The sequence below is a fragment of the Paralichthys olivaceus genome, chromosome 11 (assembly GCF_024713975.1).
Source record: "Paralichthys olivaceus isolate ysfri-2021 chromosome 11, ASM2471397v2, whole genome shotgun sequence".
Classification (NCBI taxonomy): Eukaryota; Metazoa; Chordata; class Actinopteri; order Pleuronectiformes; family Paralichthyidae; genus Paralichthys; species Paralichthys olivaceus.
The window spans coordinates 15,268,386-15,287,398 of NC_091103.1; the positions used below are offsets into that span (position 1 = coordinate 15,268,386).

The 19,013-nt window shown below is 40.7% G+C and overlaps 1 protein-coding gene across 6 annotated transcripts in view; it reads right to left on the reverse strand.

Moving 5' to 3' along the window:
* arhgef12a (Rho guanine nucleotide exchange factor (GEF) 12a) overlaps nucleotides 1-18,491 on the reverse strand; it is a 38,276-nt gene extending 19,785 nt beyond the window's left edge. For 3 of the 6 annotated variants that reach the window (XM_020088378.2, XM_020088376.2, XM_020088375.2), the window contains exons 1-4: nucleotides 17,044-17,214; nucleotides 2,634-2,654; nucleotides 1,638-1,739; nucleotides 1,465-1,556 (exon numbers count right to left, since the gene is read on the reverse strand). In XM_020088378.2, the coding sequence (XP_019943937.2) occupies nucleotides 1,465-1,556; nucleotides 1,638-1,739; nucleotides 2,634-2,654; nucleotides 17,044-17,075 (247 nt within the window). In that variant the 5' untranslated portion in view covers nucleotides 17,076-17,214. Of the gene's footprint in view, nucleotides 1-1,464; nucleotides 1,557-1,637; nucleotides 1,740-2,633; nucleotides 2,655-17,043 lie in introns of those variants that run through there. The other 3 variants (XM_020088380.2, XM_020088379.2, XM_020088381.2) reach the window with 3 other exon arrangements.
* Nucleotides 18,492-19,013: the final 522 nt, after the last annotated feature.

Sequence of the window (19,013 nt, forward strand, 5' to 3'; positions counted from 1 at the left end):
GATAACTAGAAAGAGACAAACAGAAATATCGACTAACATCATGCAGGCATGCAAAACGTCATGACATAAATTTAAACATGAAACATACCTAGAAATAATAATCTTACAATTCAGGGAATCATCCTCTGCTTCTCTATGGCTACTGTGCCATCAGTTAAATCCCTGCCTCTTTCCAAACATTGTTAAAAACCATCAGAGAAATACATTTTAGCATTGTGCTTCAAACAGACTGTGCATGTATTGTTGTGTAACCACATCTTCTCTATGTTCCTGTTGCATCATACAGAGATAAACCACCATGTGGTCCAGGGATTTTCTTTTTTTGTTTTGAAAACAGAAGCCATACCAAAAATCATGCTGGCCTGATTTGTAGCAAATCAAACAGGGAGTGTCGCTCCCAACAAACTAGTCTGTTTCTGAACCCGACATTCACTATTTCACCCTGCAATAAACTTGCAAACTGGAGTGCATAACAGGCTTTGAGGCTTTTAGTGTACCAGTCAAGTATGTACTGAGACCACCCAACTATTTTAAGCAGTCAAAACCCACAATGCACTGATTTATGTAAGAACCATGTGGACATTAAACATGCAGCTGCAGATTGTTAAGTTCCCCTGATCAAACCTTCCAGTGCTCATCAGCTTAAAAAATCATGTAATGTGACATAGGATGTAGAAGGGGTAGAATTAAAAAAACTCCATTTACTTTGTTACTGTACTTCAGTACATTTGTCATGTATCTTATTTACTTTAGATTTACTTTCAGGTACAATTCTCCTTTATTTCACTATACATCAGCAAGTACCAGTACAAAGCATTTGGGTTACATGTTTGCATTGATGTAGTGGACAGGTTACCCTCAGCAAGTACTTTTGGTTTCAATACTTTAAGTATACCTAAAAGCAAGTACTTGACTTAAATTGGTCAATGTGGTACTTTTATTTTTACTAAAGTACATTTTTGTCAATTTAGCTGTACTTTTACATAAGTAAAATGTGTGATTGAGTACTTCATCCACAACTGACTCTTCTGCAGTATAGTGCAGTTGTGACTCAGATAATAAAGACTTGTTTATTATATTATAATGTCCAGAGGTGAGACAATTTTTAGAAAATGGATCAAAGAACAAAATAAGTTGTTAGGCTTAAGTGACAAAACCACACACATAAAATGTATATTAACACAAAGCATAGAGAAAGATACACACACCACCTTTCATCATCACAGCATGGCCAGTCCAAACCATCATGAGCGCACTTGTGTTATGAGACTGCTTGTGTGTGTGTGTTTTAGAAAGAGTGAGAAAGAGAGCAAGAAATAAACGAGTGAGAGGGAGACAGACAAAAACATGAGGCAGTCAGATGAAGTGATGCATACAGAGATATAGTGAGAGGATGAAAAAAGAGTGGAAAACAATAAAAAACAGAATGTGGTTATGAGACAGAAAGCGAAAGCGAAAAGTTACCTGTAGGGTCAAACTCATTGGAGGGAAGTGAGGTTTTGTCACTTTTGGTTTTCTTGTCTGGGGGATGGTCTTTACTGAGAATGCTGCTGGTTCTAGAGAGAGAGGAAGGCAGAAACACCCATGAGAAAAGGTAAACAGACAAAACATTGGCATTGGTCCTTTATATACCTTACTTTATGTCATTCAGTCGTAGGGATGTCACCATATGAAATTTTGCTGCCATGATTATTGTCAGTGGAAATATCACGGTTTCACGATTTTCATGATTATTGATACTATAGGAGGAAAAAGACACACAACAAACAATATAAAGCTAATAATATAGCTAATGAACTAAAATATTTACTATTATCATCAACAATATCCAATTAGTTTTTAAAGTGTAACCTTAACCGTAATTTATGTAAACCATTATATTTAGTTGCCCTATTGTGGAGGGTTGGTCAGTGAATTTGTGTTCCCTGTCATCATAAGCAGTGAATCTGTATGGGACTTTTATTGTGAAGGGACATTATTCAGTCGTCATTTGTCCTTAACATTTTTTGTTAATTAATTTCAAAGTATGCATCTTGCTGTACTACTACCCTGTATATACACACACTGCAGGCAAGAGAAGATTCTGAAGAATTACAGCGATGCACAGAACCAACAATTGTTCACTTTATCAGCAGCTCCGAGTGTATGAATCATGCTGAGTGTGTCTACTGTATAATGTGATAGCCAGAGAGGATGTGGAGCCGATCTGCTGAGTGCCCCAGAGAGCAGGGCCAGAGAAAGGACGCTCCTCAGAGGAGGTGCCATAAGGCCAGACTCCAGCTTGAACCTTGGGAGGCTATGTATGGCTGTCTCTGCCTATACCAGCCCCAACTGTGAAAGGCCACTGTTCTGTTCACAGTGAAAGGCGGTGATGGGCCGCCCTTAGAAGAGGGACCCCTTTGTCAGTCACTGTGTGTGCGCGTGTGTGTGTGTGTACATGAGTGAGAGGGGGTAGGGTGTGGGCTATGTTTGGTACAAACTCTGAAGACTTCTGTGTTGCAGCTCACCAGGCCTAGTAAAACCTGCCTTTTTTCCCCTCATCGTGAACTCTGTGCATGTGTGTTGCCACAGGATTACCTACTCATAAGCATGCATGTCTCCACAATAAAATATGAGAAAATAAAAATGCTTACCTGTTTGCTTTCTTGGGAAACCTGCAACGTAGGAGAAAGACCATCAGTATCTCAAAGAAATTAAATGTCACACTATTAATGACTGTTTCTGCCTATATTAAGGCTGGAAAACAAGATGCTGAGCTCACAGCTTCCTCTGAGACCCACATAGCGGTAAACATGATAATCCTGATAAAAAACAGAGATCTTCAGCTGCAGATTAAAGCTTTTTCCAGGTCAAATGTCCTCAGATCTCAGCTGCATGTGCCATGATTTAGTTACTGACAGACATTACACATTGACTGTTATAATCTTATCATAATTACATCTGTGGCTTGTTTCCTTGAAGGTAGGCTGCCCTGAGACCTACTGCTGCCACCAAAGTAATGTACCGATTTAAAAGATGTTGGAAAACCATCAGCACCATATTGGAAAAGGGAATGTTTTACAGGACGTTTGAGATGAGTATTGACCTGTTGTGCAAAGCCAGCATGAAGTAAAATGAAGATTTAAGGCAACACTCAAAAGTAGCTCAGTGTTTTCATACATACAAAGATCTTAAGAATTCTACATTTAGGATTTCTGCAAATTATTTAGAGACTCTAAGAAAGATTGTTATTAATAGTATGTCTTATTTGTACAGAAAATCTCCGGAACACTGATGAAGATATTTGGGCGGCCCCTCAGCTCGACATTATCGCTGGTGAGGACTGCACATTGTCATTTTTCTACAGTCAGAGGGAGCCATGTTTTGCCATTCTTCCTTATGTTGTAATAAAAAACACTTCCATCGGGTTGAAAGTTATACTGGTACACAGTTAAGTCTAAATTTAAACTCTGGTTTATTGTAATGATGTGGAAAACATGGAAGAGATTGATGTCCGGGCCAGGAAATAATCCCACATCTCTTTATTCAGGGCGTCTTTACTTGGTGTGACACTGATAATTTCAAGCTGGTTGACATCTAGAACTTCTGAACATGATCTACTGTAGGCTTTGTAAATGCAAAATAGACAAATACAACAAGAAATGAATGTAAACTGCACTAGCATCCATTACAATTTTTAAACACAAAGTAATATAAAACAGGAATACAGAAAGAATTGTTTAGTATTTTAGAACAGCAGTCTTCCATAAAGGGGAGGTCTCACGACTAACTAGCACACATTAACTCTCTTTCTCCTGGCGACAGTGAGTCCCATTCAGACCCTTGCAGGGGCAGCTGAATGGCCCGTTTATGAAAATGCCTCAGACTGTAATAAGTTCCAGAGCCTCCAGCAGAAAAAAAAACTAGCTTTAAGTAACCCACTCCCTAAGAAACCTCTGACTTGGAGAGATGGAAAAGTCAGCACATAAACACACATCGAACTGGGACATGCGTATGCACAGGCTCTGGGATGGCAAAACTGAGTAGGCAGATGTTGTTCTTGGTGGATCATGGAGGAACAAATGAAAACATGACAGTCCAACCAAGTTCAAGGAGCTGGATGATGCATCACTCTGGATCATATCCATAGTCCGCTGAACTAGAGTTCAGAACCTTGCTTTCAGAAATAATGCTCTAATTCTATTGTAAGTTTTAATAGCAGCTGTGCAGATTAACACCTAACATGAAATGACTTGCCTAAGACGTGGAAGAAGGACAAAAGAAGTCACGATGAAAGATTACAGCATGAAAGTAGGACAGGGAGATTGAAAAGGCCTGAGTAGTGACAGATGAGGTGTTTGAGATACAATAAAAGACTCAAGGTAGAAGAACACTGTGCACTAGTAAAAAAGAAGTTAAAGTAAGAGTGGCATAGAAAAGTCTGAATATTTATGACAGTTTTACTCAGAAGATCTTCAAAAGAAGAGGAAACTTTCATAAAAATGCATAAACCTAAATTGAAAGGGCTTGTTGTAGTTTCATGATATCAAACACGGTCTGATTTTAACCATTATAATTAATGATTTGGGGAACTTTTCTGAAATTATAGGTAGTATTTCTAAATGGCTAACATAAAAAATATTGCAGCACAGAATCCAGAAACTGCAGGCATCTGCTGGATGTTGGTGAAAACTCACAAACATGTCACTCCAGGCCTCCACAGTAAAAGTTCCCGTTCCCTTGTTGCCCCTGAATGAGATCTGGATCATCGTAAAGCCAGTTTTAAAGGTCTGGGTGTGATTGTTCACGACCACTTTTCCAATGCTCATAATAAAAATCAAATAAAAATGTTCTCTCAGGAACGACTTTCTGCCTCAGTGGATGAGAGTCTGCTCTCAAATTGATTTTCACGCTAAACAAGCAAAAGTGGGCATGGAGGTAAAAACTGATAAACAAGTCCTTTATCACATATCCCTGTGTGTGCGCATATATACACACACAGTGCAGTCTTTAAAGCATCCTCGGAGTTACATACACAAAGTATTACAAACACATTATTAAAGTTATTTAATTTAAGTCTCCACAAACAGAGTTGCTTCTGTGCTTTCTATGACCAATTACATTGAGTACCCTACAGTGAACACAGCGTGGCAGAAATTACAACTTCAAATTACTAAAGTGAAATCGATAAAGGGCATAACTTTCATGTCAAGTGTCCCTTGATTGACTTAAATGTCCAACAAAATACTCCGTAAAACATAGCCTGTATGTTGGCAAAGCTGCTCACAAATAAATCATTGTGTCTGATTTATGCAGTGTGTAGTTTGTCACATTGTGAGAAACAAACACAGTCAGGTTCCTTGTAAGTGGTCACACAGTAGACCAACCAACCAAACTATTCTTATAGAATCCAAAGTTACTTAGTTATTAAAAGCTGTGAAAAATGCTTTAAATATGGACCATGGGAACCAGACTGTGTCATGGTGAGAAGAAAGGAAATTATTCAGGAGGTGCAGGCTTATTTACATGGTATAATCAAATGTGTATTCATAGATAATATCAATGCTTAATATTTTATACCATATCATGTCAATACCGGTATATTGTGAAACCCCCAATTTGTATGAATATTTTAGTTATGGCCAGAAAGGTGTTTTCTTGGGTCACAGTTACCTTGAGAAAACATAATGTCTCTGACCATGGCTGCTGCAGGCTCAGAGGTATTTAATAACACTTGCACTAGGCTGATCAAAGCTGACATGTTATCTCTGTTAACATTATATTTATTCTAGTTCATTGTCTGTAGTCTAATCGTAATGACTTGTATTAGAGTTTGTGGTCGGTATAAAAATGAATAATACATTTTTCTGTTAAAAACGATTCTGTATTAGAATGTGCTTTAAACAAGTTATTTTCCGTTGTTACACACCTTTGGCTCATTGCTAACGGCAGCATGCATCCTTTTTCAGTTTTTTTTAGTTTAGAGGGAATGAGATGTCATGCAGCCAGGGGTAAGGACTCAGCCTTGACATATGGTACGCGCTTCAACAAGTGAGCTACCAGGATGCCGTCACCATGCATTCTTAACCCTAGCCCAAGACTGACTGTCCAAAGTAAGTCATTTGCATAGATAGCTCAGCAGCTAAAATGATCAGTAGACTGAATTGTGAGTATTTTCCTCTTCTCAGACTTGTAGCAGACTTTACCTGGAGTTTGCATTTCACACATTCACAACACAGCAGGAAGTTTTCGGCACAGACACATTCACACCAGCAAAATATCCTCCACGTTATTCAGGCTAGAGGTGAAGCAGACAGAGGCAGGAAGTACACGTAACCCTGCCGTGTAGATCACGTGATCATGTTAACAGCACGATGACACCGTTGTCGGCTCTTATCACCACAAACTCTCTTGACATCTTTGTCTGTGTCTTCTATGTGTGTGTCACGGCTTTTTCACTGGGAGATATTTGTTTTTCACTTTTGCGCCTGTCACGTGTTAGAAGCATCATCACCCCCCCTACTCGCTCACTGTGAATCTAGTAGGGGATCACCCGTTGAGTTCACACACAGACTTCTCCTGGATTTCTGGTGGTGGATAAAGTCTGCAGAAACTGCGGCGCATCTCACTCAGACATTTGCGTTGACAAATGCACCTTCAGTGTATGTCTGAATGCAGCTTCTGTAGTCACACAGTCAGTTCTGTATGTACAAAGCTGTAGTTGCCAGGGGAAAGTGATATGAACTGTATTGTAGTTGAGATGGAGAAAATTCTGAGGAGATGCTTGCTGCAGTGACCCTGTCGCTTGATTGTTACAGACTCTTGTCACTGCATGGTCCACTGGTCTCACTTTTATCACTTGAATTTCAACAGTTAAGTGTAACTGACACAGTCATTGCTCACATATAACTTCACAGTAAATTTCAAATGAACTATCATAATGGTTAAACATCAGCAGGATATCTCTTGTTCAGTAGACAATAGTATAGTAAATTAATTAGCTTTCAAAAAAGTAAACAGCAACCATTTTCACTGGCCAAATTGTTATTATATTATTTGAAAGGGAAAATGCCCAAGAATATGGGCTTCTTGTTTGGGGATGTGTTCTGATTTTCTCATTTATATGAGGTGAACTTACATTTTGGGTTTTAGACAGTTAATAGATCAAAACAAGCAATTTGAAAATGTTAGTGTAATGAAATGTCTCTGTTATTTTCCAACATTGATTAGAGTAAATTATTAGTCATGGAAATAATCAACAGATTAATGAATTATGAAAATAATTATTTGTTGCAGCGCTCGAAAATACACATTTATTGAACAATTGCTGATATCGCTCAGAAAAATTTGATTCGTACTCCTAAATTATTGTTTGAGTCAAAAAACTGATTCAGTTGTTTTACTTAAATCAGTTCAAGTTTTAAAAACCTTTTGACTAGAAATTATATGTAGTTTTAACAGAAACCCTGCAAACAAAATGCAAAAAGAATACATTTTCCTCAGTTCATGAAATACTTCCGATCTAGCTGTAAAATACTTAAAGTTTGAGTTAGGACTTCTTCCTGGACGGAGCCATTTAATATGCAGGGAGTAGGAAAAGGAGAGAAGTCAGAGTCAGAAAAGGGTGGGATGGGAGGGAGGGAGGGGCAGCAGCGGTGGAGCGGGCCTGGGCTTGAATGCTCCATTGAGGTTTGGTGTTTTGATGGAAAACTGTGGCAGAGCTGGGCCAACTGCAGCAACAGTGGTAGGGAGAGAGGCCGGGACCAGACCAGACATGGAGAGAGAAAAAGTAGTGAAAGAGGGAGGAACGAACAGCCCCGAGGGAGCAGGAGTTCTGACACACAGCCATTTCTGTGAAAGGGTCTCCCAAACTGAAGAGGAAAGAAAATAGTAAACAATAAGGACCTTTACCAACTCGTGCAAAATTTTAGGGGAAGCACATCAGGTTGTCCTTGTTTTTCTTAGAATAAATCAAAGCAGGCACCGACAGATAATTTTAAACTACAGTCAATATAAAAAAGAAAGCTACCACAAAATAGACACTTCATACCGGTGTGTTAACATATACACATGTGGGACATCAATGGTTGCTGTTTCCCACTGAGCTCAACAGACTCAAAAGGCACCCAGCTACACCACAGGGGACAGTTGAGAAAGTCTCAACTTTATGCAAATCTCTGACGCGGAGCGGGTGACAACCAGGCTATCACACGATCATGATCATCTTCAAATCCAGCAGACCCACTCCACTGGAAGCACAGATTGAAACAAAACAGAGTTTTAAGTACAGGACCTAAGTGTGATTGCATTGAGATGCATTTGAGATCCCATCAGTCACACCACATTCGGAGGTAATCTGGGACGCATGTGGACAGATTCTTTTGAGAAGTGTGAACATCCTGGGCCACAGCGATGGACCACCTACTCATTCACTGACCTGCTATGGTTTCGTTATGAAACAAAAATATTTTTACACATCTCTTTCCCATAAATGTATTTATTTGTGGCCATCTCCATAATAATAACCTGACCACCACGTATCGATTCTTTTCAAATGGGTAAAATCTTATTTTACTGTAAAGCTGCACGCAGTATATTGATTCATTCAGGTCTTCCTGGCTCTGATCTCTTCCTCCCTTGCATACACAAACACACTGACAACAGACACATCTGTATCGACTAAAAACAAACAGAGGTTAAGTACATATTTAAATGCATATAGAGCACGGAAGTGAAAAGACCTTATTAAACCTGTCCAACTGTGATCATATCACTGGAGGTGGATGTTGGATAAGAACAGGGCATTTAATTGGGTGGTCAACTACTTTTTATCAATACGTGTGAAAGTCCCATTAGAGTTGCCAGGATATGTCCAAGCCAAGAAAATTAGTGGGTTGATGCTTGATAAACTAACATGACTTTCAGACACTGCTATAGTAACCTGTGCTGTAATACAGTTGCTGCAGTAATCTGGAGTCTCCTGGCAGAGGCAGAGCTGCACAAACCCAGCACAGGTGTTGGAGAGGTGAAGCCTTGTCTGAAACTGGGAGAGGTTTTGGGAGTTGCCTGCAGGCTGCAGAGATCACTCTGAGGTGTGTTCCATTCCAGGAGGTAAAATACAACACAGCCTTGCACACTGCAACACATCCTCAGATGTTAGATTATACTGGAAATCCTGGCAGATTTGGATTGGAACACGATGGTGACAGCACAAATGTCCTCAGCTGGTTTTTGTGCCGAGTCATGCCACAGGCCTGCCAAGTAGCTTATGAAACTGGCGGTCAACTTTTCAGCCAGGCAGCCATTCATGCCACCTCTTTAAAATTGGTCTGTGATTCTATCTCAATTGTGTTGTTACACAGCCTCTTCAACAGCGTGATCCACGTCTGCAGCCTGCCAACAGGAGAGGACACACTCACATATCTTGTTATCTAATCTATACACCTGAATCACAATGTGGGTGCACTCACAAACAGCCTGCATGGCGTCACTGCTTTCCACTCCCTGCCACTGAGAAAGAGTTTACACCCACACAGTGTCCTTTTAAAGCACTTTCTGTATCACAGTGCAGCTTACCAATAAGCACAATGATGTCACTCTCAACATTTGACTTTGGTAGTGCAACCATGTAGCATGGTGTATACTGAGACTTGAAAAGAGTGTTAAGTGAGTGTATGAGAAAGAAAGAAAGAAAGACACACTCAGACAGATAAAGGGGGGGTGGGGTGCATGTTATAAAGACAAGAGCAATAGCTCTAGAGCTCAAGCTACAGCCTGAGGGGGAAAACGGTGCCCTTTCTGCCCCAATAAACCTCATCAGGATTCCTAACATGAGGGCCGGGGGATAGACATTTCTTCACGCTATGCTGTCTGCTGTCCTCTAGCACTGGGAAAGCAAAGGAAGTGGTTCAAAATGCTACACTGTCCCCACTGCTGCTGGTTGTGGGCCCTGCCTCAAACTAGAGAACTTCTTTTAATCAATGAATATCTTCTCTGAACTTAAACTTAAACTTCCTTTATTGATCCCACAAGGGGGAAATTCTTTTTACACTCATTTTACAGTTTAACCCAACCCCCCCCCCCCACACACACACACACACACACACACAGGGGGCTCAAAGACATGCACATTTTTGGAGAGAGATTGTAGAGTGAGAATACTACTCCTAATACTGAGCCTCCTTCTAATGCACTCATTTCCTTTTCAGTTCAGATTGATTTCGGGGGAGATTGTGCCAACTGTAGAACTATAGTTTGAGGTATGTTAAAGTGTCTGCCAGTGACACCTGAAATGACGCACTTTCAGATCACTGCAGAATAACAAATCATAAACACAATGATTTATTAACAGGTTTTAGAGGCAGACCCATGATGGTATTTGAGCTGATGCAACCTGAAGTAAAAGCACTTGCCTGACACTTCATTCTCCCCAAAGCTATAAAATTTTCCATCTATTACCCTATACTTAGCACAAAAACGCTAGCTTGGTGAAAGCAGGATGATACTCAATATACTGAGTGATTCACTAAGGGAAACAGTATGTCATGAATGTCCTCATGGGACAACATGGATACCCACACTAAGGATTCTTGTAGCGAAGGTATAACAATTCAATCTTCCTCTTTCTCACAGTCCTTTCACCTTTTCTGTCTTTTGGCTAATCATTCCGAAAGAAGTGTCTTTCACTCAATAGAACTGGTGTCATGATACTGGTTCTTGTAGAGTAAGAGTATAGGGGTGTGTTAGATTGTCTAGTCACCTCTGAATCAGCAGAAGCATGCAGCGCAAGATTAATCACAGTGCAGCAGAAAGTTGCTGGTCTCTCCCTACAACACATCCTCCCCTCAAGGGCTGACCTGAATGCCGCAAAGCTTTGACCGTTGCCATAGTAATCAAGGTCTAAATCAGTATTCAAATGCCGCCCAATTTTTGAATTACTATTTTGAATTACTACTATTACTATTATTATATGTGCATTACCACAGATATCCAAAACAGAAATCCAACATTATTCATTATAAATCAAAATCAATTATTATTAGTTATTCTTAGACAATATTAATAAAAGTGTTGTGTCGCAGCTCTGATTAACCATCACAAGCGTTGACTCACACGTGTGGGGGGGACATGCCTGACATTTGATGGCTCGATCCTCTTCATGATAGCAATCAATGTTAGATGCTCAGGACACACAACTGGCTTTCATGCTATCTATCAATGCAATGTTAAAGAAAAGTACATATGAACATAAAACCCACAATCAGAAACACACATAACAGATTCATCAACCGCCTCTGTCTCTTCTTTTGCAGTAAGGTGATTTGATTGGCTGGTGCCTCCGCTGCACGATGAAAGGTTGAGCTCTGCTCTTCAGTCCTACTCAGCACGGGCAACACAACGCTACAGAGCCACAATGCAATTCGGCAATGCATGGTGGCACCCCATTCAAAGTGAATGTGCACCATTTCTGTTGAGGCCTACATGCGTAAATGTGAGTCCTTCATTGTATCAACACTAGCAAATTGTTGAAAATGGCATGTGGAGAGACAGCCCTACCTCGAACACTGAGACAACATTCAATTTGAGCACCCTCATTCTGTGTCCCAGCCTCAACATGTCACATAAATCACATCCAATTAACTGCAGCAGTGATGTTGCTTTTTAACATCAACCATCAAATTCCTAGTATATCTATGAGTCAGCAGACATGCGTGTGCACTGAGAACTAGACCAAAAGTATCGCTACATTTAAAGAGTCAATGTGTAAATTTAAGAATTTAAACAACAAGAAAAGTGCCACAATCATATATTATCGGGCACTGCAGAATATCATTGTTTCTCAAGTGCCATAGTTGGCTTGGAGGCAGTAGCCTAGTTCATGGCCACAAAACCCTTAGATGGACATGTGAGAATGTGACACTAGGGCATGACAGCTCTCTTTGTGTGTCCCCTTTTTCTTTCATTGTTGTGATCCTATCTTCTGTAGAGTGAAAGTAATGTTTGGGCCCTGGAGCTTTCTTGGCTAACAGGGCAGAATTGTGTCCACAAGCATCAGCATCACAGAACTGGGTGACAGACCCCAACTCCCTCTGCACTGAGATCCCCAGCCAATGTCCGGACTCCACCCTCTTTACAACATCACTACCCCAGCGGCAAAGTCAGATTTTCTCCTTTCTTCAATGTCCTAGTCTTTCTCCATTTATTTTAGCCTGCCTTGACCAAGATAATGAAAGAATAATCAATATCCTTAAAAAGCCCAGACAGACCCAGCCTGAACCACAGAACGGGTTAATAATTTCCTAACAATTTCCCTGCCCACTTTTAATTTGTGCTTGTTTGACTGATGAAGTGAATGATGAAATATGATGCAATAGGAAATGCTCCCAATCTTGCGGGGTAATAAAAATGTGGTGATGATGGGAAAAAGGGACTAATTGAAGCATAGAATGGAATAAAAGATTGATGCGATTGAGAGACTGTGTGAAAAAGAGAGAAATGGGACTTGGCAAGAGTGAACAGAGTATGGTGAGAGTTGATGTGTGCCTGCCAAAGTGGCATTGAAGTGTGAGACTTCTTACGGTCCCCATTTACATTCTATAAATAAACAAGTCTAAGAATCTGGTCAGTCATTCAGTGTACAATTTCAGGTTTGAGATTTTTTGGTTTGAAAACAGACAATCCCCCCCCCCCCCCAAAGTTTAAGATGACATAACAGCAGCCTTTCTAAATAAATAATACAAAGCAGCCCACCTTACTCAGAATGTGACAATTCCAATAATAATTGATAATAACAAAACCATTAAGTTTAATGCATCACTGACAACCTACAACTGGAATATAGTATTATAGTGACTACGCAAACCAGTGAGGTTGCAGTTTACATCAATGTCTGTCCAGAATCATAAGTTTATTAGCATAGAATGAATAGTTGTGGTATGGCCAAAAACATATTTTATGAGGTATCTCAAACCTTGACCTTTGACCACCAAATTCTAATCAGTACAACCTTGAGTGCAGGGGGATGTAATTCCCTTCAGGCATTCAAGAATGAGATGGAGGTGAGGTTATAGTGATCTTGACCTCTGACCACACAATTTAATCAGTTCCTCTTAGAGTCTTTGGATGGTTGTACCAAATTTGAAAACATTCCCTCAGGTGTCACTGAGATATTGGTTTAAAGAAAATTGGAAAGAAGAACAGACAGTGTGAAAACATGATGCCTCCAGCCACAGTAGCAGCAAAGATTTGAATGGAGAAGAAAGGCCCATAGGCTATCATAACTAGGATTAAGGTATATCAATTATTCACATTTCATCTCTGCTCTTGACTGTAGCTAGAGGACCTTGACCATCGCTGCCATCTGGGAAAAATCACACTCTTTCCAATGTGCTAGGGTTATATTGCAAATACTTAGTATGTTTTGTGCTCAGCCAATGGTTCAAAACACAAATATATTACTATAACTATAAAGCTGTGAAAAGCCACAAGTCGTTATATTACAGTAGCTGTAAAGACAGGCTGAATATCTTTACAATACTATTTGAAAAAGACTGATGGTGTCAGATGAAAGACACCTCTGTTTGCAGCTTCCAAAGGAACAAACAGGTGGTGATAATATGTACTTTTACATAATCAGAGTGCATGACAGAACATGCCGTTTTTGGTCTAGTTCTCAAATATGATTTATGAATTGACATTTGCCCTGTTTTAGGGAAGACAGCAAATCAGTGCAACAAGAATGCACATAACAGGCAAACCCACTGGAGTCACAGACAACAACACAGGCAATAGTCTCAGTAATAATGATAATGGCCCATTATAAGAAAAAACGCACATGTAGTGATTATTCATAATTTAAACATTACATTGGAAAATGGTGGGTCCTGTGCTAACTGCACATCTGGGAATTGTGATGGTCATGTTTGTAGGGGGTTGACTCCTTGGATCGTCCTGCATGAATAGCAGTGGGTGAATAGCCAGTCTTCACTCCCATACCAGGAGCAGCTGAACAAGGTTTTTATACCAAAGAATGGATAACTCTGTTGGGCTTTATAGTGTCTAGATTACTTGCTGCTGCAGCCTATAATTGACTGAAATGACCCAGAGAGGATGTCAGTGGGGTAATTATCCACATCAATCTCGACTGAATTCATATAATTCTTTGCCATTCATTTCCTTCCTGCACCTATCCTTTTGACGACCCAGCTGCATTTTTGAATAAGCACTAAACATCCATAGTCCATTAAATTTGATCGCATGAGTCAGACTCCAAGTTCAGGCATGGAGGCTTTTACAGGTTAGGCACAAGTGGCTCAGTGAACGGGCCCGGACCCACAACACCCATCCACCCTCCATTGCCAATCCCAACTACCACTGCCCCTATTGGTGTGTGCTTCGAAATGCACAGTACAGATTAATATTTTACTGAGTGGAAGGGAGGTAGAATATTAAATTAGCACAATAACATGACAAAAATCTCTGCAACACCATCAACACTTTAAACAGTTCAGAGCAGCTGACACAGCTTTCCCAGTATCAGTGCTGCGTAGATGGAGTAAAGGCACACTGCATTATCAGGAAGGGATGCCAAATGCAGGAGAAGCATACAAGCAGACTTGGCTGTCAGAAATATTCATGAAAACACTTATCATGAGGAAACAAATTCCTCTGCGGTAAGGCAACTCCAATGCCATGTTATAATCAGCTGGTGTTGACACAATTACTTTGAAATTCCACAGACATTATGTTAATTGTTAAAACTTTAGATAATCAAGTAACTCATTTATTATTGTGTCCTGTTCAATTGCCAAACATTTGCTGGTTCAAGAATGTCAGATTTTTGGATTTTCTCTTTTTTCTTTTATTGTGCATTGAATGTTATGAGTGGAATAATCTGAAGACTTTGGGCTCTATTAAATTGTGATGGACATTTTGGCATTGTAAGTGATATAATGACTAAATGGGCAATTGCTGAATCCTTTACATCATCAAACACATGATGCGTATTACACATGATGATAAATTAGTTATGGCCAAACTAGTTGCAGACATATTATCAATAACTGGCCACAGATGCAATTTTTCCTTAAACTGGGTAACACTGAAGACAGCCCTAGATGTACCTGACCTACACCGGCGGACATGTATTTGAGCACACGGCAGACAGCCTGTTTGCCCCCACTGAAAGCCATTGTTTACTATTAGTGATGTCACCAGCACCACTTCCCGGGAGGGCCTCAGAGGGGGGGTGGGAAAAACGTGGAGATCAGCAGAACTCCATGACAAAGAGCTAACAGCACACTAAACTGACCCATCGGCTGGCAGCCCAACCCCAATGGATGATGGGTGCACACTCCCACCATAGTCAACTGAGTGAAAACAAAATGAACAACACATCGCACTGAGGGGAAAAGAAAGAAAGAAAAAAATGACAGGAAAATACACACATAAGAGAGGGGGGAGACATACAACACCACCAATCAATAAAGTCATTACCATCATCAGCCATGGAGGAAAAAACCCTCAAAACTGCTGCATCTTAAACAGGGATTCTCATCAGAGGCCAAATCATTTTTGTGCAAAGAGATACAGGGATACTCCAACCACCCCCGCCCTAGATGTACCTGACCTACAATCACAGATTGTTGTCACACTGTTTTGCATGATTTTGTTTTGCATTAACATAATGCAGTGAATCACGCTCTTCTAGTAGAGTAACGACAGCGACTTTTAGGACACAGCTTGTGAAACCAAAACAAACTGATGAACAAACCATTAAAATATCAACCCATATATTTAACAGAGGACGACTAGTCAAATTTGTGCAGCACTGTCTGTCTCAAGCCTTCAAGTGCAGCAGCAAATCTGGATATGAAACACACTGCACTGTCGAACAGCAGAAGCATCAGAGATTAGGTTCATCATGCCATCTGCAGTATTTCTGTGCTTACCATCTGGTGTTTAAATTTTATTACACGTATACTACAGTGAATAGTACTGGTTTAGTTAATTCTACTTGTGAAAGCAAGTAAAGAAATCATATCTATAGCAGTTAGGTTAATACTGCCACTCTCAGTGATGTGGTAATATGAATAAATAAAAATGAACCAAACAAAACAATAAACAGCACCAAAATAGCAGTTGGTGCCAGCCACTGTTGCCATCGTTGCAGTGGGGGAAGGGGGTCATGTAAAATGGGGTTGGGCTTTAGCCTCTATAGCTCAAGCCATGAGGATATTTCATTTCCCAACCTGTGCAATAAACCTCCTCCGGTCAAAATCTACAGAGCACATTATTGACCTGCTCTCCTCGCAGGTAATGTATGTGTGATCCAGGAAGACATGATGTGATGCAACAGCTTCATTTCTGTTTCACTGGCCAGTTAAAAAAAAAAAAAAATTCTCCAGGTACAAAATCGAAGAGGAGTTTCTTCCTGCAATGATGCAAAGAATATTTATAAACACAATAATGCAATGGATTAGGCTGCTGCAGACTGATCCCCCTCTATTATTTAGCGTGTTCCTCCGGCCATGACACATCATTCAGACTGTTGGTCTAAGCAACAGTGTCCAACCTTTTGGCTTTAAGTTGACAGATGCCTTAGATAAGGTGATTACTTGACTGGGCTGAGGTTTTGTCTAAATCCAGAGATTGTTTTAATAGGTGTAGGAGAAGGTTAGCTTTAGAGGCTTAGAGGTAATAGTGATGTCGAAAGGTGTACAGGGATCACAGATGACTGTTGCAGGGCACAAAAACAGTGGCAGGCCTTCTGGACAAGTGGTACTTTACTGTCTGCAGAGAACTCCATTACCCATGCTGAGATCAGCAGAGTTTCCATTAAGATATGTCCTTCCCTTAGTAATTAGATTGTGTAACACAGTTATTACTGAGCACATCACCACAAAGAAAAGCTTTACTTTAACCAAGCAAAACACAGATTGAAACACACAGCATCATAACCAAATAAAAAACTTTAACCAAATCTGACACTCTGAAGTCTCCATTTGTGCATGTGATGTGCAGACAGTGCATTAATAGGATATAACGAGTCAGTGTGTGGTATACCTGTCAGTGAAGCTGGACTGTGTGTCACTCATTGGGCTTCCGGTTCTAGATTTGCAGCAAATTATATCCGATTAACATTTTCCAGAGTGTGATGAGGCGATTTCCTGGAGCGTCCTTCCCTGGCATTCGTCTGAAGTAGGCAGGGATTTGGGGGAAATAGACGGTGCTGATAATAAATTAATCTGAGATAACTGTTGTTGTCGTTGCAGGGCACGTCCAAATACTGTCACTACCGACACGGTATCTTTCGATCAATACTCCTTGGCAAAAATCAGATAGCAGAGAGGAATCGACGGTGCAGAGCTTCGAACATGAATCGGGGCCTCTGTCGTATTAGCTGTGCAGTCAGATGGTATCATACCCCGGCATCAAACTATATTTTAGCAACAACAATGAAAACACTGCTCCGGCTGGCACAAGTTGTCGTGCATGTATGAACTCCTCGTGTGATCCTTCGCCTCCACGTCCCAAAATTTCCGCCGATGTGAAACGTGTAAACAATCTGTATTCCCAATGAAACAGACACCCTGGCCCTGCGGTGTAGCCCCGTCTGCCACCACCCCTGCTCGGGCTGAATGGCCTCGGTGCCTAAATGATCTCCGAAGATGCTGGAAATTCCTCCAGTCCCATTTGGTGTTCCTTGCTCCCGGAGATCTGCTGCGGCTGCGGGGACGAGTTTCCCTCGACCATGAGACTCGCTCGACACCCGAGAAGAAAACGACCCGTTTTACAAATGAGCAAACACACAAGCGGCAGCTAATCTCACACAATGCGCGAGACGCTGGATTCAAAACACAAAAGCGATTAAATTGTGGATTTAAAAATAAATGTAATAAAAAAAGCACATTAGCTTCTGTGAAAGCGTTTCTCACGGTGCGCTGGCTCGGGCTGAGTCTCGCCAGCTAGCAGCTAACAAAACAGACGAGCTCTTTCAGCAGAAAACTTTGCTTCGTGTGCAAACTAAGCAAACTCCCGTTCACAACAATGAACCGGCCGACCAACGAAACATACATATACACAACCGCGCATCGATGTTCACCGGCTTCCGACGTGTACCCGCGTTGTGTCCTTCGGAAAAACGCGTCTCCGCTCACGGAGAAGAGTCCAGTGGAGTCGGTTAGCACCACGGCGCAGCGCTCCTTGACTCCATGTTTCCAGAATTCAGTCGTTTCTCGGCAGAATTCCAGTGGATGGAAAGCAGGCTAGCTCTGCGGCCAGCTAACGGGACAGAAAGTAACAGCCGGTCCTCCGAGAACAACGACGGAAAAACACCGCACAGGAGGCTTACAACTCCCGGTGAACGACACGCGCAGGTTTTTCTAACGCCGGGCGCTATTTGTACAAGAATACAAGTTAATCAAAGGTACGAAAAATCCCACTTTCCGCCGCTAGCAACGCCCTAGCCTGCTAGCTGCTGGTGTCCTGTAGCGCTTCCACTAACCACTTCCGCCGGGAGATGACAAAACTCAGTTTGTTCCAGCTGAATGTTTCAGTGTTGCACGAAACATAACAACACAATCAAAGTACAACACAACAACAGCAACGCTGTTAGCAGCCCGACTGCACACTTACACTCTTATTACTGTAGGTCTTCTATTTATTTCATGTACACATTTATATAGGAGGCTGTAAATAAAAGGTGAGGCAGTGCTAGCAGATACGATTTATACCAATAGTCCATCAATCGGTGAGTTGGGTTGACAGGAAATAGTATTATTTTATTTATTATATACACATATATTGAATGCATATATATGTGTATATATATATATATATATCTGTGTGTGTGTATATATATATATATATATATATATATATATATATATGTGTGTGTGTGTCTATATATGTATACATTTCATAATTGAATAGTGAAAAAATGTTCAATTGACTATTCAACACTTTAAACCCAAAGATTATCAGTTGACTATGAAAAAGAAAACACATACACGTGTATTTATATTTATACTATA